At 37.5% G+C, this 26,150-nt stretch overlaps 1 protein-coding gene across 2 annotated transcripts in view; it reads right to left on the reverse strand.

Annotated features, from left to right (window-relative positions):
* Positions 1 to 26,150, reverse strand: part of USO1 (USO1 vesicle transport factor) — a 95,432-nt gene that overhangs the window by 60,427 nt on the left and 8,855 nt on the right. For both annotated transcript variants that reach the window (XM_047855858.1, XM_047855857.1), the window contains exons 2-3: positions 8,037 to 8,123; positions 7,895 to 7,959 (exon numbers count right to left, since the gene is read on the reverse strand). In XM_047855858.1, the coding sequence (XP_047711814.1) occupies positions 7,895 to 7,959; positions 8,037 to 8,123 (152 nt within the window). The remainder of the gene's footprint in view (positions 1 to 7,894; positions 7,960 to 8,036; positions 8,124 to 26,150) is intronic.

Below are 26,150 nucleotides of genomic sequence, written 5' to 3' on the forward strand. Positions count from 1 at the left end.
ATTATTATTCACCATTTTGCGTTTGAGAAATCTTGAGGAGCATCTTTTAAGAAAGTATTAAGGAACTGAGAACAGAAAGAAATTTCCTCAAGATAATAAAAGAGAATCTATGAAACTCCCAGATCATCATATGTAATGGTATAAAACTGAATGCTTTCAACCTAAGATCAGGAACAAGATCATGATGTTCCCTCTAGCCACCTCTATCCAACACTGAAATGGAAGTTCTAGCTAGAGCAATTGAGCAAGAAAAGGAAATGAAAGGTATACAGATTTGGAAAGGAAGAAGTAAAACTACACATATTCACAGATGACATGATCTTGTATACAATCTTAAGGAATCCACTAAAAAGTATCAGAACTATGAATGGATAAAGAAGATGCAGTATATACACACACAATGAATTTTACTCGGCAATCAAAAAGAATGAAATCTTGACCATTTGCAACAACGTGGATGCAACTACAGTGTATAATACTAAGCCAAATAAGTCAATCAGAGAAAGATAAGTGTCATATGACTTCACTCATTTGTGGATTTTAAGATACAAAACAGATGAACACAGGGAAAGGTAACCAAAAATAATATAAAAGCAGGGAGGCAGACAAACCATGAGATTCTTAAATACAGAGAACAGGGGCGCCTGGGTGGCGTAGTCGGTTACGCGTCCGACTTCAGCCAGGTCACGATCTCGCGGTCCGGGAGTTCGAGCCCCGCGTCGGGCTCTGGGCTGATGGCTCAGAGCCTGGAGCCTGTTTCCGATTCTGTGTCTCCCTCTCTCTCTGCCCCTCCCCCGTTCATGCTCTGTCTCTCTCTGTCCCAAAAAAATAAATAAACGTTGAAGAAAAATTTTTTTAAAATACAGAGAACAAAATGAGTGAGGGTTGCTGGAGGGGAGTTGGGTGGGGGGATGGACTAAATGGGTAAGGAGCATTAAGGAGGACACTTGCTGGGATGAGCACTGGGTGTTATACGTAGGGGATGAATCACTAAATTCTATTCCTGAAATCATTATTACACTATATGTTAACTAACTTGGATGTAAATTTAAAAAAAAAGTATCAGAACTAATAAATTCAGCAAAATTGAAGAATACAAGCTCAATATAAAAAAATCAATTTATAGAAATGGCATTTCTATATACCAGCAATGAACAATGAGTAAACATAATTAGAAATTAAGAAAACAATTCAGTTTAAGTAACAAAAAGATTAAAATACTTTGGAATAAATTTTACTAAAATTGTACAAGAATTGTACACTGGAAACTATAACACATTATTGAAATAAATTACCCAAGACTCAAATACTTCAAAAGACATTCTGTGTTCATGGATAGAAAAGGAATATTATTAAGATGGTAATATATCCCAACTTGATTTATAGATTCACACAATCACTATAAAAATGCTAGCTGCCATCTTTGCAGAAATGGACAAGCTGATCATAAAATCTGTATGGGAATGTACAGGATCCAGAATATATCTAAACCTATCTTCAAAAAGAAGAGCAAAGTGGAAGAACTCATATTTCCTGATTTTAATACATATCACAAAATGGCAGTAAATAAGACTGTGGCGCTGGCATAAAAGATAGACTATAGATCAACAGAATAAAGAGTCTAGAAATAAAGCCTAACATTCATTTTAACTGATTTTTGGCAAGAATGAAAAGAGCATTCAATGGGAAAAGAACAATTTCTTCAACAATTTGTGCTAAGACAGCTAAGTATTCACATGCAAAAGAATGAAGTTGGACCCCTACTTCATACGATATACAAAAATCACCTCAAAAGGGATCAAAGACCTAAATGTAAGAGCTAAAGTTATAAAACCCTTAGAAGAATCATAGGCATAAATCCTCAAAACTTTGGATTAGGCAATGGTTACTTAGATATGACACCAAAAGCATAAGCAAGGAAAGACAAAACAGATAAACTGGACTTTGTCAAAATTAAAAACTTCTGTGCTTCAAAGGACACTATCAAGAAAGTAAAGGGGCACCTGGGTGGCTCAGTCAGTTAAGTGTCTGACTTCAGCTCAGGTCATGATCTCACAGTTTGTGGGTTCGAGGCCCACGTTGGGCTCTGGGCTGACAGCTCAGAGCCTGGAGCCTGCTTCAGATTGTGTCTCCCTCTCTCTCTGCCCCTCCCCTTCTCGTACTCTGTCTCTGTCACTCTCTCTCTCAAAAATAAACATTAAAAAATTTAAAAAAATTTTTAAAAAAGAGTAAAAAGACAACCCAAAGAATGTGAGAAAGTATATCCAAATCAAGTATCTGATAAGGGACTTATAACCAGAATATATATACAATCCAACAATAAAAAGACAAGTAACCCAATTAAAAATAGGCAAAGATTTGAATACACATTTCTCCAAAAAAAAGCATTTAAATGGTCAATAAGCACATGAAAAGATGTTCAAAATAATTAGTCATTAAGGAAATGCAAATCAAAACCAAAATGAGATACCAAGTTGCACTCACAAGAATGGCTGTTAAGAAGGGAAAAAAAAAAAAGGACAACAACAAATTTGTTGGTGAGGAACAACTAAACCTTCATGTACTGCTGGTGGAAATATAGAAGAGTTTGCCAATTCCTCAGAGTTAACCACATGCCCTGACATTTGCATGCTTATAGATAAAACACACGTTCACACAAAATCTAGCAAATAAAAATTCATAGCAGCATTATTCATAACAGCTAATAAATGAAAATAGCCCAAACATCCATCAACTGACAAACTGGGTAAACAAAATGAGATATATCCCTACAATGGACTAGTATGCAGCTGTAAAAAGGGAATAAAATACTAATATATGTTACAACATGAATGATCCTTGAAATACGCTAAGTGAAAGAAGTCAGACACGAAAGTAACATATTGTATGATTCCATTTACATGAAATGTCCCAAACAGTCAAATCTATAGACACAGAAAGTAGATTAGTGGCCAGGCACTGGGGAGAGGAGGGTATGGGGAATGATGGCTAATGGAAACAGGATTTCTTCTGATGTGATGAAAATGTTCTGGATTTTGAGGTGCCTGGATGGCTGAGTCAGTGGAACGTGCAATTCTTATCTCAGGTTGTGAGTTCGAGCTTCATGTTGGGTGTAGTGATTACTTAAAAGTAAAATCTTGGGGCGCCTGGGTGGCGCAGTCGGTTAAGCGTCCGACTTCAGCCAGGTCACGATCTCGCGGTCCGTGAGTTCGAGCCCCGCGTCGGGCTCTGGGCCGATGGCTCAGAACCTGGAGCCTGTTTCCGATTCTGTGTCTCCCTCTCTCTCTGCCCCTCCCCTGTTCATGCTCTGTCTCTCTCTGTCCCAAAAATAAATAAACGTTGAAAAAAAATTTAAAAAAAAAAAAAAAAAGTAAAATCTTTACCCAAAAAAAAAAAAAGAAAATGTTATGGATTTAGAGAGTGGTGATGGTCACACAACTCTGTGAATATACTAAACCCACTGAAATGTATACTTCAAAAAGGTGAACTTTATGGTAAAAAAAAATTGCATCTCAATTTTTAAAATTACTATCTAGGCATCATGGTTTGGAAACAGTGAGAAATTAGAAAACTTTCAGGCTCTGAGTGTAGGACTTTGGAGAATGAGCAGTCTCTCCTCAATATGGTTGTTAAGAAAAGCAGAACCACAGACAGATGCAGAGTTTCAAGCCACATCAAGAAAGGGAACAGAGCTCTCTGTGATGCAGCCAAGGATGAAGAGCATTCAGGGGAAGAATTTTCAGAGTGTTAGTTGGAAAGGCCAGGAGAAGAAGCATAAAATAGTAATGAAGAGGGATGCATGGCTGCTTCAGTCCATAGAGCATGCATGACTCATTTGATCTCAAGGGTTGTGAGTTCAAGCCCCAAGTTGGGTGTAGAGTTTATTAAAAAAACAAACGAACAAACCCCACAAAAAACAACAGTAATGAAGATGAGATGTGGAAAGAGATGGCCTTTTCTTTCCATGAAGTTAAAAAAAATAACCCAAGGGGCGCCTGGGTGGCTCAGTCGGTTGAGCATCCAACTTCCACTCAGGTCATGATCTCGCAGTTTGTGAGTTCGAGCCCCGTGTCAGGCTCTGTGCTGACGGCTCGGAGCCTGGGGCCTGCTTTGGATTCTGTGTCTCCCCTTCTCTCTGGCCCTTCCATGTTCATGCTCTGTCTCTCTCTGTTTCTCAATAATAAATAAACGCTTAAAAAAAAAAATAACCCAAAACACTTTGGAAACAGAAGGCAATTGACAGGTATCAGAGGCAAATGGAAAGGGAATTTATTTTGACACAAGAAACGGAGTGAAACACAAGAAGGCTCATAGAAATTTAGCTTTGTTTCTGTTTAAAAGGCAGAATAAAACAAGCAGTCTCTAACATGATACAATTATGAGTTCATACATTCACAGGCTAATGGTACACCCTTCTTCTAAGCATGGTGCCTGGCACATAGTAAATGTGCAGTAAATGTTTTAAAAACTCAACTTCTTAACCTTTATATCAAGAATTTCTAATATCTACACATTTATTTTCTGCTGTGTGCTTAAAATGACAATAAAAGCCACTTTACATAAGAGGTAACATTCTATTTTCCATACTGAGATGTTAGTCATTCATTACTAACTTTGTAACATCAATGAGAAAATGTGCACATGGAATAAAGACACATGGAATAATATAAAAGAAAAATTACAGATTGTATGTATGCATAGTCATCACACTAAAGTTTTTTTGATCTAGGCTCCATTTTCTCTAACTTGGAATATTATTTAAAGCAGGTAACTAACTTTAGATTACTTTATTTATAGTTTTCCACTAACGCTATAACAAGTTACCACAAACTTAAGCAATACAAATATATCACCTTACTGTTCAGAAGTCTGAAATGGGTCTCAATGGGCCAAAATCAAGGTCTCAGCAGGGCTGCCTTCCCTTCTATAGGCTCTAAGGGAAAATCTGTTTCCATGCCTTTTGCAGTTCTAGAGGCCCAGTTCCTCTACCTTTGAAGCCAGCAACCACACATCAAGATCTTATCCTATCACCTCATTCTGACCTTCTCTTTTGCGTTCCTGTTCCACTTTTAAGAAACGTTGGGATTACACTGGGCCCACCAGGATAACCTAGGATAATCTCCCCATCTCAAAGTCCTTAATTTAATCACATCTGCAAAGTCCCTTCGGTCGTGTAAGGTAACATCCAGAGGTGGTGGTAATTAGGATGTGAACATCCTTAGGGGGTCTATTATTCTGTCTACTATAGTTACTCACTATGCTGTTAATAAAACAGTCCAGGAACACCTGGGTGGCTCAGTCGGTTAAGTGTCCGACTCTTAATTCCAGCTCAGGTCTTGATCTCAGGGTGGTGAGTTCAAGCCCCACACTGGGTTCCACACTGGATGTGGAGCCTACTTAAGAACAAACAAACAAAAAAACAGTCCTGGGGTGCCTGGGTAGCTCGGTTGGTTAAGCATCCGACTCTTGGTTTCAGCTCAGGTCATGATCTCACAGTTTCGTGAGTTAATGCCCCACATTGGGCTTTGTGCTGGCAACATGGAGCTTGCTTGGGATTCTCTCTTTCCCCTCTTTCTGCCCCTATCCCACTTGTGCTGTCTCTCTCTCTCTCAGAATAAAACTTAAAACAAACAAAAAAACAAAGGCCAGAGAGTCCTGACACATCCAGTGTATTTATTCAAATGCATTAGAATTAGTTGGCTTTGAAAAGATAGCCAATGTGGGTTGTACCCACTGACAGGAGGGAAGAATCTAACTGGTATGAATAAGCAGCTAGGCATTGCTAAAATATAACTGAAATAAGAGGCTATGAGGTTAGACAGGCAATACCAAAACCTTCAAAAAGTTTATATGCTTTGCTTGTTTAAGAACTTAGATTAGGGGCGCCTGGGTGGCTCAGTTAAGTGTCCGACTTCAACTCAGGTCATGATCCCACGGTTCATGATTTTGAATTCTGTCAGTGCAGAGCTCGTTTCGGATCCTCTGTCCTCCCTCTCTCTGCACCTCCCCAACCATGCTTGCACTTGCGCTCTCTCTCTCTCTCTCTCTCTCTCAAAAATAAATAAATATTAAAAAAAAGAAAGAACTTAGACTTCACACTGCACTGAGCTGGTGAAATGCATGAAGTGAAAAAAGATTTATATATCAGATAGGTAATTCTTATAATGCACAGATTGAATGGAGGGACAAAAAGATCAGAGGCAAAGAATACAGTCTGGAGGTAGTAGTTGTTTAAAACTATGTCCAAAAATTCCTTGGTACAGATCCCTTCAAAAGATGGAACCTAATCTTCCTCCTCTTAAGTGTATGCTGTATTTATTAACTTGCTTCTAACAAACAGAGAGCGGTAGAATTGATGGTATGCAACTTCTGAGACTAGGTCCCAAAAGGCATTTTAGCTTTCTCTTTGCTTTCTCTCTAAAAGTGTTTGTTCTGGGAGAAGCCAGTTACCATATCATAAAAATGCTCAAGCAGTCCTATAGAGAGAGCAACATGGTGAGGTAGTGAAGCCTCCTGCCATCAGCAAAGTAAGTGAGCCATTTTGGAATCACATCTTCCCAATCAAGCCTTCAGATGACTACCATCCTGGCTGACATCTTGGTTGCAACCTCATGAGAGACCCTGAGCCAGAACCACTTAGCTAAGACACTTCTGAATTTCTCATCCACAGAAAGTGTGAGATAATAAATATTTATTATTTTGAGCCACTAAGTTTTGAGGTAATTTGTTATACAGCAAAAGTAATAATAATAATAAAGATAACTAATACAAGGGTGCCTGGGTGGCTTAGTCAGTTGAGCATCCGGACTCTTGATTTTGGCTCAGGTCATGACCTCCCAGTTTGTGAGACTGAGCCCCATGTCAGGCTCTGTGCTCACAGTGCGGAGCCTACTTGAGATTCTCTCTCTCCCAATCTCTCTGCCCCTCCCTTGCCCACACTCTGTCTCTCAAAATAAATAAACATTAAAAACAAACAAAAAAATACACACACACACACACACACACACACACACACACACACACAGAGGCTCTGAAAATTGATTCATTGATTGATACTGAGCTAGGACTAAAAATCAACAAAGGAAATAGAAAGAAATGTATGGATTTTGGTCTGCAGGAGCATAATGGGTTAAGGAGAGGGATGAGTTCAGCATGAATCCTACAGTTTCTTGCTTGAATGGAACAGTATTACCACCTAGGTTGACCTGGGTCAAAGGCAGTTGAAGGAGATGGTGGAAGGCCACAATTAGGAGCAGATAAATTAACTCTTGAACATTCTGAACTTGAGATATTGATGAGAGATCTTGATATGGTAGAAATGTACATTGAGCAGTTAGAGGTTGTAACATATATTTAACTAGATATAAGATTTTTGAAAGCTATTCATGCATAGTTGTTAATTAAAACCAAAGATGCAAATAAAATCTCTTAAAGAGAAATTGGAAGTGATAAAAATAGGCTAGTGATCTTTCTCTTACGACATGCTCAGATTTAACACTTCACTCTATTAGTCCAGTTTCTTTCTCCATAAAGACAAGTCTAGATAAGTGATATACCATAATATGTATTTTATGTTATAGAACAGTATATTACAGTATATCTAATTGAATATCAAAACATCCAACTGACCAATTCAAACCACAAATCTTCAGCTTTTAATGAGATGTCATTCCATTTTCACATAATGGAAAGATATCAACCCCTGAGATTCTGTCTTAATGGTTAGCACAGTGGTTTGCACCTAGTATCCAATTAGTATTTATTGAAACAAGTGAAAATAAAAACGTAAAAACCTTAATAAGTTAATCATTTCATTTCTAAAACAGTGACTCTAAAACAAATGAATTAAAATTGCAAGAAAATTAGGGAGAAAAATCATTGAAAACAGACTTACCGATCTGTTTGTAAAACATGGATAAGATGTTCCATAGCTTGTATACCTACTTCCAAGCGGTATTTCTGCACAAAAGAAAAATGTTGTTAAAGTAACTAATATCCAACTTAATAAAATTAGTAGGTGATAAAGCATTACAAACCTTAGATAATGATTTGAGAGCACGAACAGCATTTCTTCGGTCATCCAGCAAAGTAGATGAAGCAACTCTGTCACAAAGCTTTTGAATCTGTCATTAAAAAATGAAATAGCATAAACAGAACTTAAAAAAGCAAAAAAGAAACATGAAGTTCCCCCCCTAAATTTATACCATCTACTTTCGAAAACAAAAATCAACAAATGGGATGTCATGGGAATTAGGTGCTTTTATAATCTCATTACAGACAAACAGATTTCTCACAGAGACTTGAAAAACAGAAGTGGTGAAAGAAAAGTTAAATGAAATAAGTCATATAAGTTGAGGAATTAAGAGAAATCATTAGTATAATCAGAACTTTGTAAACATGCAGCTTACAACTGTTTGAGCCAAGAGGAAAGCAGGGTTATGGTAGAAGACAGGAACTTATTTAAAAATTTTTTTGAAATAATAATTGTTTATAACTTCACCCTAATATTTCCACTAAGTATTTGAAGAAGAAAAGACGGAATTATATACCAAAAATATTAAGTTTTTGGGTGCCTAGCTGGCTCAGTCAGAAGAGAATGCAACTGTTCATCTCAGGGTCAGGAGTTTGAGCCCCACATTGAGTGTAGAGATTACTTAAATAAATAAATAAAAACTTAAAATTTTAAGTTTTAACTGTGCCTCAAAATCTATAGAGATGAAATGTTTCCATTATAAAAATTTTTAATAAATTTGGGTATTAAAGTTCAAGTTGCATTTTAAAATAAACCTTCCATGGCACAAAAACAGACACACAGACCAATGGAATAGAATAGAAACCCCAGAACTAGACCCACAAACGTATGGCCAACTCATCTTTGACAAAGCAGGAAAGAACATCCAATGGAAAAAAGACAGCCTCTTTAACAAATGGTGCTGGGAGAACTGGACAGCAACATGCAGAAGGTTGAAACTAGACCACTTTCTCACACCATTCACAAAAATAAACTCAAAATGGATAAAGGACCTAAATGTGAGACAGGAAACCATCAAAACCTTAGAGGAGAAAGCAGGAAAAGACCTCTCTGACCTCAGCCGTAGCAATCTCTTACTTGACACATCCCCAAAGGCAAGGGAATTAAAAGCAAAAGTGAATTACTGGGACCTTATGAAGATAAAAAGCTTCTGTACAGCAAAGGAAACAACCAACAAAACTAAACGGCAACCAACGGAATGGGAAAAGATATTCGCAAATGACATATCGGACAAAGGGCTAGTATCCAAAATCTATAAAGAGCTCACCAAACTCCACACCCGAAAAACAAATAACCCAGTGAAGAAATGGGCAGAAAACATGAATAGACACTTCTCTAAAGAAGACATCCGGATGGCCAACAGGCACATGAAAAGATGTTCAGCGTCGCCCCTTATCAGGGAAATACAAATCAAAACCACACTCAGGTATCACCTCACGCCAGTCAGAGTGGCCAAAATGAACAAATCAGGAGACTATAGATGCTGGAGACGATGTGGAGAAACGGGAACCCTCTTGCACTGTTGGTGGGAATGCAAATTGGTGCAGCCGCTCTGGAAAGCAGTGTGGAGGTTCCTCAGAAAATTAAAAATAGACCTACCCTATGACCCAGCAATAGCACTGCTAGGAATTTATCCAAGGGATACAGGAGTACTGATGCATAGGGCCACTTGTACCCCAATGTTCATAGCAGCACTCTCAACAATAGCCAAATTATGGAAAGAGCCTAAATGTCCATCAACTGATGAATGGATAAAGAAATTGTGGTGTATATACACAATGGAATATTACGTGGCAATGAGAAAAAATGAAATATGGCCTTTTGTAGCAACGTGGATGGAACTGGAGAGTGTGATACTAAGTGAAATAAGCCATACAGAGAAAGACAGATACCATATGGTTTCACTCTTATGTGGATCCTGAGAAACTTAACAGGAACCCATGGGGGAGGGGAAGGAAAAAAAAAAAAAAAAGAGGTTAGAATGGGAGAGAGCCAAAGCATAAGAGACTGTTAAAAACTGAGAACAAACTGAGGGTTGATGGGGGGTGGGAGGGAGGAGAGGGTGGGTGATGGGTATTGAGGAGGGCACCTTTTGGGATGAGCACTGGGTGTTGTATGGAAACCAATTTGTCAATAAATTTCATAAAAAAAATAATAATAATAAATAAAATAAAATAAAATAAAATAAAATAAAATAAAATAAAATAAAATAAAATAAAATAAAATAAACCTTCCAGGGGTAGCCAGGGTGGTTCAGCTGGTTAAGCATCCAACTCTTGATTTTGGCTTGGGTCATGATCTTACGGTTCTTGATATCACTAAGACTGCAGAGCCTGCTTGGGATTCTCTCTCTCCCTCTCTCTCTGCTCCTCCCCTGCTTGTGCACTCTTCTCAAAATAAATAAACTTAATAAAATAAAATAAAATAAAATAAAACCTTTGGGTATTTAATTTACAATGGGAAAAAAATTGGAGACAGCTGTCCCTCAAGAGAAGAAAAACTAGGGGCGCCTGGGTGGCTCAGTCAGTTGAGCATCTGACTTCCACTCAGGTCATGATCTCGCGGTTCATGAGTTCAAGCCCCGTGTCGGGCTCTGTGCTGACAGCTCAGAGAGCCTGCAGCCTGCTTCAGATTCTGTGTCTCCCTCTCTCTCTGCCCCTCCCCTGCTCATGTTCTGTCTCTGTCTCAAAAATAAATATAACATTAAAAAAAATTTTTTTTAAAGAAGAAAATAAATTATACATTCTTTGGTAGAATACTATGCAGCTACTCAAAATTAGTACAAAATTAATTGTACTGATATGAAAATACAATGATTTAATAAACAGTGGGGAAAAAAGAAAAGCAAGTTGTAAAACTACATGTAAATTATGAGCCCACTGAAGCAAAAGTACTAAACTGTGCATGTAAAATTGCATTAAAAAAAATTGGAAACTTAAAACTATAAAACTTCTAGAAGAGAGCATAAGAGAAAATCCTAGTAGCCTTTAATAAGGCAAAAACTTCTCATACATACTAAGAGCACAATCCATAAAGAAAAACTAAATAAACTGGACCTCATCACTTCTGTTCTTCAAAAGACACTCTCAAGAGAATGAAAAAATAAACCACCAACTGGATGAAAATATTTGAAAATATCTGATAAAGAATAGTTCTTAAAACCATGATACTTGGCTCCTGTTAAGTTCTAACAGTTACTATTTTAATGACTGTTACTAAGATTCTATAAATATTATGGCATATCACTCACACTTTTGTATCCTATGTATCTGAATTAGTGGTGTTTAAATACATACACTGTTTTCCAAATTATGTTCTGCAGACTTCTAGTGTCCCAGAAGATATTAATAGATTTCTTATGATCGCAGAACCAGCAGGAAACACAAGGTTATACAAAATTAAATAGGTTTCTGCACTGCAGGATTTCTAAAAGTCTTTACTATGCTGATTTGCATTTCTTCATACTGCAGACAGAGTATGATAACCAAGCATAGCCTTACTCTTTGATTTTATTCATTCTAACTGCTCACATTTAAAAATTATTTCTACCTTAAACTATATTTACCTTTGTAATAATTACATTGACTTTCCAAAACACAAATAATACAACTTTCTCTTCATTAAATAAATACAACTTTCTCTTTATTAAATAACTGATTGACTTTTTCTACCACAATTTGTTTTTTACCATTAGAAAAACTACATAACTATCTCTTGAAAACATGAAGCTTGCTACTTTCAGCTTAAAGAATTTCTTAGTCCAAAAATAGTTTTCCTAAGTATGACTATAATTTCCTTTACTTGGGTCTTGTACATCTTTTGTTAATTTTTTTCTAGGTCATTTATAACTGATACTAGGAATTGAAATCATTTATAGGCATTTTCTGCTTTTTACGAGCCCTAGACCTTAGCACCAGTCCTAGACCTCGGATTCCCAACTCTCATGGAGTACTGAGTTCTAGTACCATGCAGGGCTTGAACTCGAGCTTCAGCCTCAGAATCCTCTATAGTTAGTATATAGAAAGCCCTGTGTCAAAATATGACCTTCTGTGTCTAGAAACTCTTCAATTATTTGTTGAATGTGAACACTTGAAGGCTACTTGATACTGAAGGAGAAACTCAGCTTTAGGAATTTTGGAGATGATCATAATCCTAGAGTTTGGGGGTCTGCTTTGTTTTTATTTTCCGTCTTTTATTTTGTGCTCTAAATATGCTAATATTTGAGTGTTGTCAATTTTTTTTTTACAAAGCTTTGAGATATACACAAAGATAATCTCAGTTGTTATGAAGATAAATACAACCTAAAATAGCAATGAGGTTATTTTTACCTATCAGACTCACTAAGATTAAAATTAAAATAATAGTACCAAATATTCTATGATATCATTTCTATAAAATAAAAAAACAAGTAACATTAATCTGTGTTAGCAGAAGTCAGGATAGTGGTTACTCATGGAGAGAGGCAGTGACCGGGAATACAAAGGGGACTTTTTGGGTCTTGATAATGTTCTGTTCCTTGATCTGGGTGCTGATTACATAGGTGTGTTCAGGTTGTGAGGTTTACATATTTGACATGCATACTTTTCTACATACTTTAATACATTTAATAAAATGATTTTTAGGGGCGCCTGGGTGGCGCAGTCGGTTAAGCGTCCGACTTCAGCCAGGTCACGATCTCGTGGTCCGTGAGTTCGAGCCCCGCGTCGGGCTCTGGGCTGATGGCTCAGAGCCTGGAGCCTGTTTCAGATTCTGTGTCTCCCTCTCTGCCCCTCGCCCGTTCATGCTCTGTCTCTCTCTGTCCCAAAAATAAATAAACGTTGAAAAAAAAATTAATAAAATGATTTTTAATTATTTTTAAAATATTTTATTTTTAAGCAATCTCCACACCCAACATGGGGTTCGAACTCACAACCCTGAGATCAAGAGTTGCACACTCTACCGACTAAGTTCGCCAGGCACCCCAATAAATTTTTAAAAATAGAAATATCTATGGAGGTTCCTCAGAAAATTAAAAATAGACCTACCCTATGACCCAGCAATAGCACTGCTAGGAATTTATCCAAGGGATACAGGAGTACTGATGCATAGGGCCACTTGTACCCCAATGTTTATAGCAGCACTTTCAACAATAGCCAAATTATGGAAAGAGCCTAAATGTCCATCAACTGATGAATGGATAAAGAAATTGTGGTTTATATACACAATGGAATACTATGTGGCAATGAGAAAAAATGAAATATGGCCTTTTGTAGCAACGTGGATGGAACTGGAGAGTGTGATGCTAAGTGAAATAAGCCATACAGAGAAAGACAGATACCATATGGTTTCACTCTTATGTGGATCCTGAGAAACTTAACAGGAACCCATGGGGGAGGGGAAGGAAAAAAAAAAAAAAAAAGAGGTTAGAGTGGGAGAGAGCCAAAGCATAAGAGACTGTTAAAAACTGAGAACAAACTGAGGGTTGATGGGGGGTGGGAGGGAGGAGAGGGTGGGTGATGGGTATTGAGGAGGGCACCTTTTGGGATGAGCACTGGGTGTTGTATGGAAACCAATTTGACAATAAATTTCATACATTAAAAAAAAATAGAAATATCTAGGATAGGCAAAGATATATTAATTAACTTGCTTATATTCTACCAAAGGGAAACTAACCTAAAAAAGTGGCAATTTGGCAAAAACAATTACAACCTAAAATATTCATACCCTTTTTTTAGCCAGGCATTCCTACTTCTAGGAATTTACTCTTTAAAAACACCCCCACAGTTACATAACGTTTTATACTAGGATGTTTTTTGTAGCAATACCTTTAATAGCTAAAAAGGAAATCCAGTTCCCGCCACATAAGAATATAATAAGAAGTCTGCAACTGGCACTCCAGAACTCAGACTTCCAGCCTTCACAACTTTGAGCAATTTCTGTTAATTGGAAAAAAAAAAAAAAAAAAAAAAAGGTGGAGGGGAATCTAAAGGTTCATCTATCGATCAGAGAGTAATTAACATATGGTACACAGAAACTATGCAGTTGATCAAATGAATGAATCAGAGCCATTTTTTTAATAGAAAAAAAGTGGACAAAAATTATAAGCCGTATGTTTGGCATTAGTTCATTTTGGTTTAATATGATACTATTAATAAACAATGTGAATATGTATAGAAAATATTAAGACGATGTACCAGATTTGGTAGGTTGCTGGAAATGTTCATTTTTTACATTATTTCTCATGTTTGAATTTTGATAAAATAGGAATTACCTTTATAAACAAAAAAGAGCAATAATGGAGTAAAGCAAAATGGTTTATGTTTTATTGGAATTTCTAGGATATTTTCATGACTGACTGAACACATCTTTTCAAATGCTATCATCTCTCTGATCAAAATAATATGAAATCAGAGGTGCCTGAGTGGCTCAGTTGGTAAAGCATCTGCCTCTTGATTTCAGCTCAGGTCATGATCTTGTGGTCGTGAGATCAAGCCCCTGCACTGGGCTCAGAGCTGACTGTGGAGCCTGCTTGGGATTCTCTCTCTCTCCCTGCCCCTCCCCTGCTCATGCCCTCTCTAATAGACTTAAAAAATTAATAGTATGAAATAAGCTCTTAATTGATAAAAAAATAAACTACCATAATAAAAATATCCTCAATTGGCCCCCTGTTGCCTATAAAGTCCAAATTTTTTTAACTAGAATGCAGTCATTGCTCAGTTAATATACACACATTGAGGACACATGTATTTGTTCTTGTACTAACCAAAATAAGATATGGTCTCTAACCACACGGAACTTGCACAGGAAGACAGTCACATAAATATAGAATAATAACAAGTTAAAGGTATATAAGTAAGTGCTGAGTAAAGCTGGGGCACAAAAGAAAACAGTCAATTCTATGTGAAAGTGAAACTGCTACAGACTGAATGTTTATGTCCTCCCCCCACCCCTCCCCAGGCCGCCACCCACAATGCAAATTTAGAAATCCTAACCCCTAATGTGATGGTATGAGGAGATGGGGCTTTGGGGAAGTGATTAGGGAATGAAGATAGAGTCCTCATGAATGGAATCAGTGCCCTTATAAGAGAGACTCCAGAAAGCTCCGTCTCCCTTCCTGCCAAGTAGGACACAGTGAGTAGATATATGGAGGAACCAGAATGCAGGCCCTCAGCAGACACAGAATCTACCAGTGCCTTGATTTTGGACCTCCCACATTCCAGAAGTGTGAGAAATAAATGTGTGTTGTTTAAGCCACACCCAGATTATATTTCTGTTGTAGCAGCCCAAATAGATTAAGACAGATACTGTTTAAGAATGGTATATTTAACTCAGGCAACACTAGATGTTGGCAAAGATGCAGAGAAAGAGGATCTCTTTTGCACTGTTGGTGGGAATGCAAACTGGTGCAGCCACTCTGGAAAGCAGTATGGAGGTTCCTCAAAAAGTTAAAACTAGAACTACCCTACGACCTAGCAATTGCACTACTAGGTATTTATCCAAGGGATACAGGTGTGCTGTTTCAAAGGGACACATGCACCCCAATGTTTATAGCAGCACTATCAACAATAGCCAAAGTATGGAAAGAACCCAAATGTCCATCGATGGATGAATGGATAAAAAAAGATGTGGGATATATATATATATATATATATATATATATATACATACACACACATATATATACACACACAACGGAGTATTACTCTGGGAATGCAAGCTGGTGCAGCCACTCTGGAAAACAGTATGGAGGTTCCTCAAAAAACTAAAAATAGAACCACCCTATGACCTAGCAATTGCACTACTAGACATTTATCCATGGGATACAGGTGTGCTGTTTCGAAGGGACACATGCACCCCCATGTTTATAGCAATACTATCAACAATAGCCAAAGTACGGAAAGAGTCCACATGTCCATCGATGGATGAATGGATAAAGAAGATGTGGTGTATACATATACAATGGAGTATTACTCCAATTACTCCAATCAAAAAGAATGAAATCTTGCCTGTTGCAACTACGTGGATGGAACTGGAGGGTATTATGCTAAGTGAAATTAGTCAGTCAGAGAAAGACAAAAATCATATGACTTCACTCATATGAGGACTTTAAGAGACAAAACAGATGAACATAAGGGAAGGGAAATGAAAATAATATAAAAACAGGGAGGGGGACAAAACAGAAGAGACTCATAAATATGGAGAACAAACTGAGGGTTACTAGAGGGGTTGTGGGAGGGGAGATAGGCTAAATGGGTAAGGGGCACTAAGGAATCTACCCCTTAGAGGCGCCTGGGTGGCTCAATTGGTTAAGCATCTGACTCTTGGCTTTGCTCAGGTCATGATCTCACGGCTTGCGAGATGGAGCCCCAAGTCAGGCTTTGCACTGACAGCACAGAGCTTGATTGAGATTCTCTCTACCTCTCTCTGTCCCATCCCTGCTTGCATGCGCTCTCCCTTTCTCTCTCTCAAAATAAATGGACATGTATCCTGTTATCAAGATGCTTTTATAGCCTCAGTACAGTGTAGTTAGTATGCTAACTACCTTGGACGTAAATTAAAAAAATTAAATAAAATAAAAATTTTAATAGAAAAAAAAAGAATGGTATAATTAAGGATGCCATTCTTGAGTCAAGAATTAAAGGATAAGTAAGTAGTTCAGGGGTGCCTGCGTGGCTCAGTTGGTTGAACATCTGACTTCAGCTCAGGTCATGATCTTGAGGTTCATGGGGTCAGGCCCCATGACAGGCTCTGCACTGATGGCCTGGAGCCTGCTGTGGATTCTGTGTCTCCCTCTCTCTGTGCCCCTCCCCCACTTGCCCCTCCATCCCCCAAATAAACATTACAAAAAAAAAAAGGATAAGTAGTTCATCAGACAATATGAAGGAATTTCAGGCACTGAAAATTATTTCCTTGTAATTGTTTGCACATATTTAATGTATAAAAGAGCATTTCATATTCACAGTAAAATTGGTCTAGGCAGTTCTTTCTGCCCATGGGTCCTGTCCCCATTGTATAATAAAAACACCCCCCAAAATTGGTCTAATTTGAGTTTTTAAATTGTATACATCTATGAACCAAAAAACGTAATTTTCATCTCTCTCTCTCTCTCTCTCTCTCTCTCTCTCACACACACACACACACACACACACACACACACACATACTTGTTCTAGTAAAATAATACACCAAAGGAGACTTTCTAAAATTAGAAAATTTCCCCTTTTACAATAATTTGTATCTCTGGGAATGATGGCTGATCTAAAATAACACGGGAAAAATAAGAATATATAAGATTAAAATGTTAGCTAAAAACATATTTCTTTTCTAGTAAGTTCAAAGTATCTGCTTCAATAAACTGATTAATGAGCAACTTACTATTTTTAGTTGAAAAATGTACCTTTTCAAATATTAAAATTAATCACTATTATACTTATAGAAATAAAATCCATTCTTTCTTGAGTTTGGGTAAATAATCTATCAAGACTATTTTTTTTTAATGTTTGTTTATTTTTGAGAGAAAGAGAGACAGAGTGTGAGCAGGGGAGGGGCAGAGAGAGACAGAGAGGGAGACACAGTCTGAAGTAGGCTCCAGGCTCCGAGCTGTCAGCTCAGAGCCCAACACAGGGCTCAAACTCACGAACTGTGAGATCATGACCTGAGATGAAGTCAGACACTTAACCGACTGAGCCACCCAGGCGCCCCTCTATCAAGACTATTTTTAACAATATAAGCATGCTTCTGACTGATTAAACCTGGATTTTTACAGCAAGTACATATTCTTCCAAATTGGGGATTTTAATCAGAACTTTCTCTCTAGCAACTTAAAGATGAACTCAAAGCAGTCAACCATAGTGCAAGCCAATGAGAATCAACGTGAATATAAGAACAACTTATTTAGAAGCATTAGACTGAGTTATTTCCGATACCTTCTGTCAGGGACCAAACTGGTCTTTTCATTTTAGCTTTTTCTGATAGTAATCTAAAATTAATTACCAGCTTCTCTGTCTTCTTAAACAACACACATAATTATAAGCTTTCTTAGCTTTTAAACCTAAGTCCTCTCCAAGATATACGTAAGACCAACATCTTAGGTTTTAAATTTTTTTTTTCAACGTTTATTTATTTTTGGGACAGAGAGAGACAGAGCATGAACGGGGGAGGGGCAGAGAGAGAGGGAGACACAGAATCGGAAACAGGCTCCAGGCTCCGAGCCATCAGCCCAGAGCCCGACGCGGGGCTCGAACTCACAGACTGCGAGATCGTGACCTGGCTGAAGTCGGACGCTTAACCGACTGCACCACCCAGGCGCCCCCATCTTAGGTTTTAAATAAAGTAATGAACATAAAAGGTTTTGCCTAGTACCTGGCACCTACAAATATTCAATAAATATTATTAACAAACTTTATTGTTACCAAGCTTATGACTTTTTTTGTATTCTTCTATCCTATCAGGCTTTTGGCTGTCACTTCCATCATATATGTTTTTAACAGACCATTCAATTTTGCAGATTTTAATTTGCAACTGAGAAATTTGATAATTAAGTTAGATACTAGTACAATTTTTCTTAAAAATTTTTTTATATGTTTATTTATTTTTGAGAGAGACAGAGAGCCAATGGGGGGGGGCAGAAAGAGGGGGAGACAAAGAATCCAAAGCAAGCTGCAGGCTCTGAGCTGCCAGCACAGAGCCTGATGAGGGGCTCGAACCCACCAACCAGGAGATCATGACCTGAGTCGAAGTCGGACACCTTAACCGATCAAGCCACTCAGGTGCCCAAATACAATTTTTCTATAACAAAAAATCATTCAGGCTTAAGATCAAGATTGAGTACACGGACCTTGCAACTTCCACTTTTGCTATAGGAAAGCCTATTACCTCCTGATAATATTCCAGATGGTTGAAGTTTCTGAATAAGTGATCTCTCTATAATAAAGTGCTACATTGCTACTCTTTACCGACCACTGAAACCAAATGAAAGGAAAATATATGTGTTCCAAACCTTAAAAAGATTTAGCCATGTTTTAGGCCAAACACTGTCTATATTTTTCAGTTGATAGTTACGAAGCAAAAATTTTGTAGCACAAGAATGTTTAAGTTATATTCAGAAATTGTAGATCTCACAGACCATTATGCCATTTATTCCTTACTTGAAAAACCAATTCAATGCAGCATAACTGCCTCACTTTCCATTTCCTCCTTTCAGTTGTTAGAATCCTCTGTGTTTTAGCTGGGCACATAGATGTCTATCTACATAGACTACTTTCTAAGTCTTCCTTGCATCCAGGCATAGACAGTGACTATATTCTGGCCCATGCATTCTTAGTATTTATTTTACAGAAGAAACTAAGGCTCAGAAACAAAACAATACATCTCAAAATACACTGGCAGTTTGGTGGCACAGTCCAGATTCTTTCTACCCAAACTGTAGATGTCTCACTCCAAAGCCCACCCTCTCATAGCTTATATTGCATCCTATGCAGAAAAATGTGAATCTGAGTTACTGTTGCAAACTACATGGACTGCAGGACTTTATAGGGGGAGACTGAAATACAGTTTCTATGAATAGGTTTTACTTGCACTATAGCTCACTAAAGGACCCTGAGAAGCCTTTGACTTAACTGGTCGGCCAGGGTTGTCCCTTGTTCTAAGGGAGTTTGAGCTTTACTCTTTACTTTGGGAAAGCTATAATCAGAAGCTATGCGGGGGGGGGGGGGGGGGGGAAGGTAGCAGCTACCAAGTTAAAAAAAAAAAAATCAGTACCGTATAAGTACTTCAGAAAAACTACAAAAATTAATATACTCACTCTTTCAGAATTAACCTGGCTGAGATAAGGACAAACTGGAGTGGAAAAAGAGAGAGAGAAAAAAAAATATGTCAGCTCATTATAATAGACAAGGAATAAGGTTAAGAAAAAAATGTATTAGGGTGGTGGTAATGGGCCAAGGGCTGAAGGGATAAACAAGGCAAAAGAATAATTGAAAGAACTGAATTTAAGAGGCTGGGGGCTCTGAAGAATAAAATGTCTGGGACAACCACTGTTTGGGATTCAACTTCTACAGCTTTTCCTTAAACAAACATATGGTCAAATATTGTTTTTTAAAAGATACAATTAAAAAATCAAAAAAGCAGCAGTGATTAAAGCTAGCTGAAGTCTGGGGCGCCTGGGTGGCTCAGTCGGTTAAGTGGCCGACTTCAGCTCAGGTCACGATCTCGCAGTCCGTGAGTTCGAGCCCCGCGTCGGGCTCTGGGCTGATGGCTCAGAGCCTGGAGCCTGCTTCCAATTCTGTGTCTCCCTCTCTCTCTGACCCTCCCCCATTCATGCTCTGTCTCTCTCTGTCTCAAAAAAACAAAACAAAACAAAAAGTTAAAAAAATTTTTTAAATAAGTAAATAAATAAATAAATACATAAATAAATAAATAAATAAATAAATAAATAAAGCTAGTTGAAGTTTGAAATCATGAACCAGCAATCATTCTTCTATATCTCAGCAAACACTCTGGGTTTTGGCAAGGATAAAGGTCAAAGGAGCAATATATCTGAAGAATTCAGTACCATAATCCTAAGTGGTGGTTCATCCATTCATTCAACAAATATCAGAGTGCTGCTACCCCCATGGGGGCTGTGATCAGTGCAACCAGAAAGCAGTGGTCTGTGACAAGGTAAGTTCTGAAACTGGGATCACACATTTAGAAACTTCTACAACTGGATAACTGTACGGCTATATAAAAAAAAATAGGGCTTAACATTTTTACGCACACGAGTGTGTCTATGTGTACTCTCACTCCATCTTCCCAGCAACTCATTTTTATTGTATTTTATAGAGGTGTTGGTCTGTGATTAATTGGAAATTAAAAAAATAAAACTAAAGCAACTGGTCTTTCACCACAGACAGTTAGAGAAATATTAGTAAAGTGCTTAACATTTTGCAAAGCACTGCAAAATTTTATTCTGGGGGAATAGCAGTGAGCCACTGTACAAGGTACCTATTCTAATGAAATGATAATGGCAAGGAGACCACAAATTAAAAATAATTAAGATAAAGAGAGAAAGTGATAAGTATGACAAGGGGAATAATTAGGGAAATGAGATAGTGATTAGGTGGAGAGTACGACTTTACATAGCCTAGTTGGTCAGAGGGCCCCAAGTTAAGCACTGGTTTGGATATAGCCAGAAGTGTGGGTAATGAGTAACAACAACAAAGCAGGTGGAAAAGTAGGGAAGCGGAGTGAATGAGCATATTACCATAAAGAAAAAGGCAGTGTTTTAAAGGATAAATGTATTCAGTGTCCCAAATGGGATCCTGAGGTGAGAGACTTTGTTACTAGCAACTCACTCACTATCTCAGAAACCAAACAAGGAAGCCAACTTGTTTAAAGCAAAAGTCGTAAGGGGTGCCTGGGTGGCTCAGTTGGTTGAGCGTCCAACTCTTGGTTTCAGCTCAGGCCATGATCTCACAGTACGTGAGTTCAAACCCCACGTCAGGCTCAGTGCAGACAGTGCAGAGCCTGCTTGGGATTTTCTCTCTCTCTCTCTCTCTCTCTCTCTCTCTCTCTGCCCCAACATTGCGATCTCTCTCTCTGTCTCTGTCTCAAAATAAATAAATCTAAAAAAATTTTAAAGCAAAATTCATAATTATACTGGGTATTTAAAGTCACAAACTCTTGTCTGAATCTTCAACACTCTCATCAACATGATGGGAGAGTTGGAAAGGGAGTGAAAGGTTTAAATCCCACATATTTTAACACCATTTTCTCCTTAATTAACATTTTGCTGCCATTATTGATCTAATACAGAAGAAGGTAATCAAGTCTACTTTGTTAAAAAGTCAGAAATGTTTATACCTAGACTTTTTACCAAAACAGTCATTATCTCAGTAGACTATAAAGCACATTTCAGACAACCATTCTGTACCCTTGAAACAAGTAACCTTCCCAGAATTTCACTGCCTGAATAAAGAGAAATATAAATACAGACAAGACATGTAAGGTTACAGAATGGAAAACTGGTAACAACAAAAGAAGATACTTCAGCCTATTTGCCTGAAACAAAGAAATTTGTAAATATTTTTTATTTTATTTATTTTTTACTTTTTTTTCATCTTAATTTATTTTTGAGAGAGAGACAGACTGTGAACGGGGGAGGAACAGAGAGAGAGGGAGACACAGAATCAGAAGCAGGCTCCAGGCTCTGAGCTGTCAGCACAGAGCCCAACACAAGGCTCGAACTCATGAACTGTGAGATCATGACCTGAGCTGAAGTCGGCCGCTTAACTGAGTGAGCCACCCAGGCGCCCCTGTAAATATTTTTTAAACTCTATGGGAATCTATGTTTACTATTAAATTTTCTAATATATATATTTTTAATGTTTATTTCTGAGAGAGTGCAAGTGGCGGAGGGGCAGAGGGAAGGGGGGTAAAGGGGATCCAAAATGGGTTCTGTGCTGACAGCAATGAGCCTGATGTGGGGCTCAAACTCACGAACCATGAGATCATGACCTGACTCAAAGTTGGATGCTCAACCAACTAAGCCACCCAGGTGCCTCATCTACTATTAAATTTTTAATTAACTCTGCCACTCTTTTTTTTTTTTTTTTTTTTTTTTTGGTTTATTTATTTTGAGAAAGAAAGCTATGACAATGGAGGGGAAGAGAGAGAGGGAGAGAGAGAATCCCAAGCAGGCTCTGCACTGTCAGCACAAGCCTAATGCAGGGTTCGAACTCACGAACCATGAGATCATGACCTGAGTTGAAGTCAAGAGCCAGATGCTTAACTGAGTCACCAGGTACCCCATATGCCACTCTTATAAAAAAAAAAAAAAAAAAAAAACCTCATTTGTATCATAAACATATTGGTAACTGCAAAGAAAATATTCTGGAAGGATGTATGCCAAACTTCATTAGCAATTACCCTTGGCAATGGGAAATGAGATTGTGACAGGAAGAAGAAAGGGGAAATTTTAGACTACATAGTGATATGAATTATTTACAATAAGCATGTTTTCACTATTGCTTCAATAACTAACCAGAAAAATTTGAAGGAATTTCCAGAATTTATTAGACCTTGCTTTTATTCTCTTATGTGCTCTAACATAGCACCTGACTGACTCACTGTTTATCTACTTTCTGAATACAGTTGATTCTTGTTAGCCGCAGCAGTTATGTTCTGTAAGTGACCACAGACAATGAATTAGCAGATACTGAACCTTTGCATCTAAGAGAAATACAGTGCTAGGTTCCTGTGAGCCTGTGGTCACATTTTCCCCAATCAATCCAATACATAACCTTGTTTTATGTGTATTTCTTTAAAGATATCTTTTTCAATACATGTCCTTGATTCATTAACACTTAACTCACAGTCACCGGCACTATTACTCATGCCTGAAGGAAGCTTTTATAACACACATATTTTCTCTGTGAAAACACCACAGCCTTTTTGTGCTTTAGGAACACTAGACAGCACTTTAGCACTACATGTGGGGTCATTTTTAACAGCAAAATCACCAGCAAGAAGCACAAAAATGCAAAAAACATGACACTAAATAGGCTGTGAAAAGGACACTGGTTTAATATGAGAGTTGAAACAAGAAGGCAGAGTATCTCCTTGTTTGACCTCAACTGGGGACACACAGATCAGGTGACTCAAATTTTTCACTACCCTGCACATGTCCACAAACAACCTGCAAGGACTAGATGTACTGATATTGGAGTTACAAAGAAATCTTAGCATAGATGAATTTGCAAATATGGAATAGATGAATAACAAGGATTGACTGTACCTTAAATATAATCTAAGTCAGGTTCATCATCTGCAAGATGGAAGAATAAAGGATAAACTCTAAGGCTACTTAATACTCAACACTTAGAATAAGTTAAAAATACTCAGGGCGCCTGGGTGACTCAGGTTGGTTAAGCGTCTGACTTTGGCTCGAGTCCTGAGCTTACTGTTTGTGAGTTCGAGCCCTGCGTCAGGCTCTGTGCTGACCGCTCAGAGCCTAGAGCCTGCTTCAGATTCTGTATTTCCCTCTCTCTCTGCCCCTCTCCTGCTCGCACTCTATGTCTTTCTCTCTCAAAAATAAACATTGAAAAAAATAAAAATAAAAGAGTAAGTTAAAAATACTTAACCTTTCATAGTAAGTAATAACACATTTGTTTTGTATACTATCTGAAAGATCTATTTGGCCTACACAGTATTTAAGGTAAGTTTTAAGCTAGTATCTAAAAATTGAAAGATTTTATATAGAAATCCATATTTCCACCTTTTCTGGAGGAAAATCAGCCTGATGGCTAATGATAGCTAATACTGTATTTCACACAATCTAAGAAGCCATCAATTATAAGATCCACCATTTTTGAAAGTAATCTCTATGCTCAATGTGGGGCTCAAACTCATGACCCCCCAGATCAAGAGTTGCATATTCTAGCAACTGGGCCACAAGATCCACCATTTTTTAATGTAACACCAAGCAAAGAGAAATATTGCCAATTATAATTACATGATGCAAGGTGATTTCAGAGATGTTTGCATGCTAATGTGCATCTCAGAATTGTTATTATATGGCAATGTACAGCATTTAGTATGTGCCAGTCTTTGCTAAAGATCTATGTATTTAAAATTCATTTAATCTACATAAAAACGCTATACAACAGGCACTATTATTATCCACACTTTAGAGATGAGGAAACTGACGTACGGTGGGTAAATCCAAGTTCAGAAAACTAGTAAGGAGTTGGACAGGATTCAAAGTGAAGCAGTTTGAGTGCTTAACCATTACATTAAATTGGCTCTCTGAGCCTGCATTTCTGGAGGCACCAACTGGCTGGGGTTGAGCACTATCTATGCTCTCAAGTCAGGATACACAGGCTCCAGTTTCAGCCAGACCTCTGCTCTCCTTTAACCTGACCTGCTGGAATGAACAGTGATGTTACCCAACTGACACTATTGGGATTTGAGTTTGTGACTCTTGTATTAAACAACAGAATACTATATATTAACAAAAAACAGTTCTAAAAAAAAAATATATATATATATACATGTATATATATATATGTACGTATACACATATGTATATGTACACATATATGTATATATATGTTTACATATGTATATGTACATATATACATATATACATATATACATATATATACATACATATACATGTATATACATATATATACACATACATATACATGTATATACATATATATATATACACATATTGGATGTATATTGGATAAAATTTAACCCAGAGTTAGTTTTATTTAGAAAGACCGGAAAGGGGTAATAAGGAAAAACTCAAAAGACAATAGTTCTTCAATTTATATTATGCTAAGTATTAGGTGCTCTGAGCGATAAATACAGTGATGAACTAGACATGTATCCTGGCACCTGGGTGGCTCAATTGGTTAAGCATCTGACTCTTGGCTTTGCTCAGGTCATGATCTCATGGCTCGCGAGACGGAGCCCCAAGTCAGGCTTTGCACTGACAGCACAGAGCTTGATTGAGATTCTCTCTCCCTCTCTCTGTCCCGTCCCTGCTTGCATGCACTCTCCCTTTCTCTCTCTCTCTCTCTCTCAAAATAAATGGGCATGTATCCTGTTATCAAGATGCTTTTATAGCCTCAGTATAGTGTAGTTAACAAAGTAACTGGAAATCTGGTATTTTAAATAATTCTAATAAAGTAGCTTTATGTTTTAACATGCAAAGATCTCTAAGACCTATCAACCAATTAAAAATGTAAGCTGCAAAACACTATAAATGGTATATCATTCATGAAAAAAAGGATAAATATGATCATACAATATATAATTTTATATTGTATAAATGTATAACTATTCATAAAACTCTGGAAGGATTTATATCACATTAAGAATCATGGTTATTTCTGGAAAGAGTACGAAATTGGAGATGGTAGTCAAGCAGGCCTTAAACTTTACTAGTATTGTTTGCCATTTTGTGTAATAAAAAATTAAAAAGCTAATGAAAAAGAGAGTATGCGTAAGATAATGTAACTCAAGCAGGTGATTATGTATCAGAACTCTTCATCATTTTTAGTAATTGTCAACTGAGATTCACAATTCCACTTACCAAGACAAAACTGAAAAGGGCAAATAATCCCACTAACAATTGGTAAATTGAGCAT

The sequence above is a fragment of the Prionailurus viverrinus genome, chromosome B1 (genome assembly GCF_022837055.1).
Source record: "Prionailurus viverrinus isolate Anna chromosome B1, UM_Priviv_1.0, whole genome shotgun sequence".
NCBI lineage: Eukaryota > Metazoa > Chordata > Mammalia > Carnivora > Felidae > Prionailurus > Prionailurus viverrinus.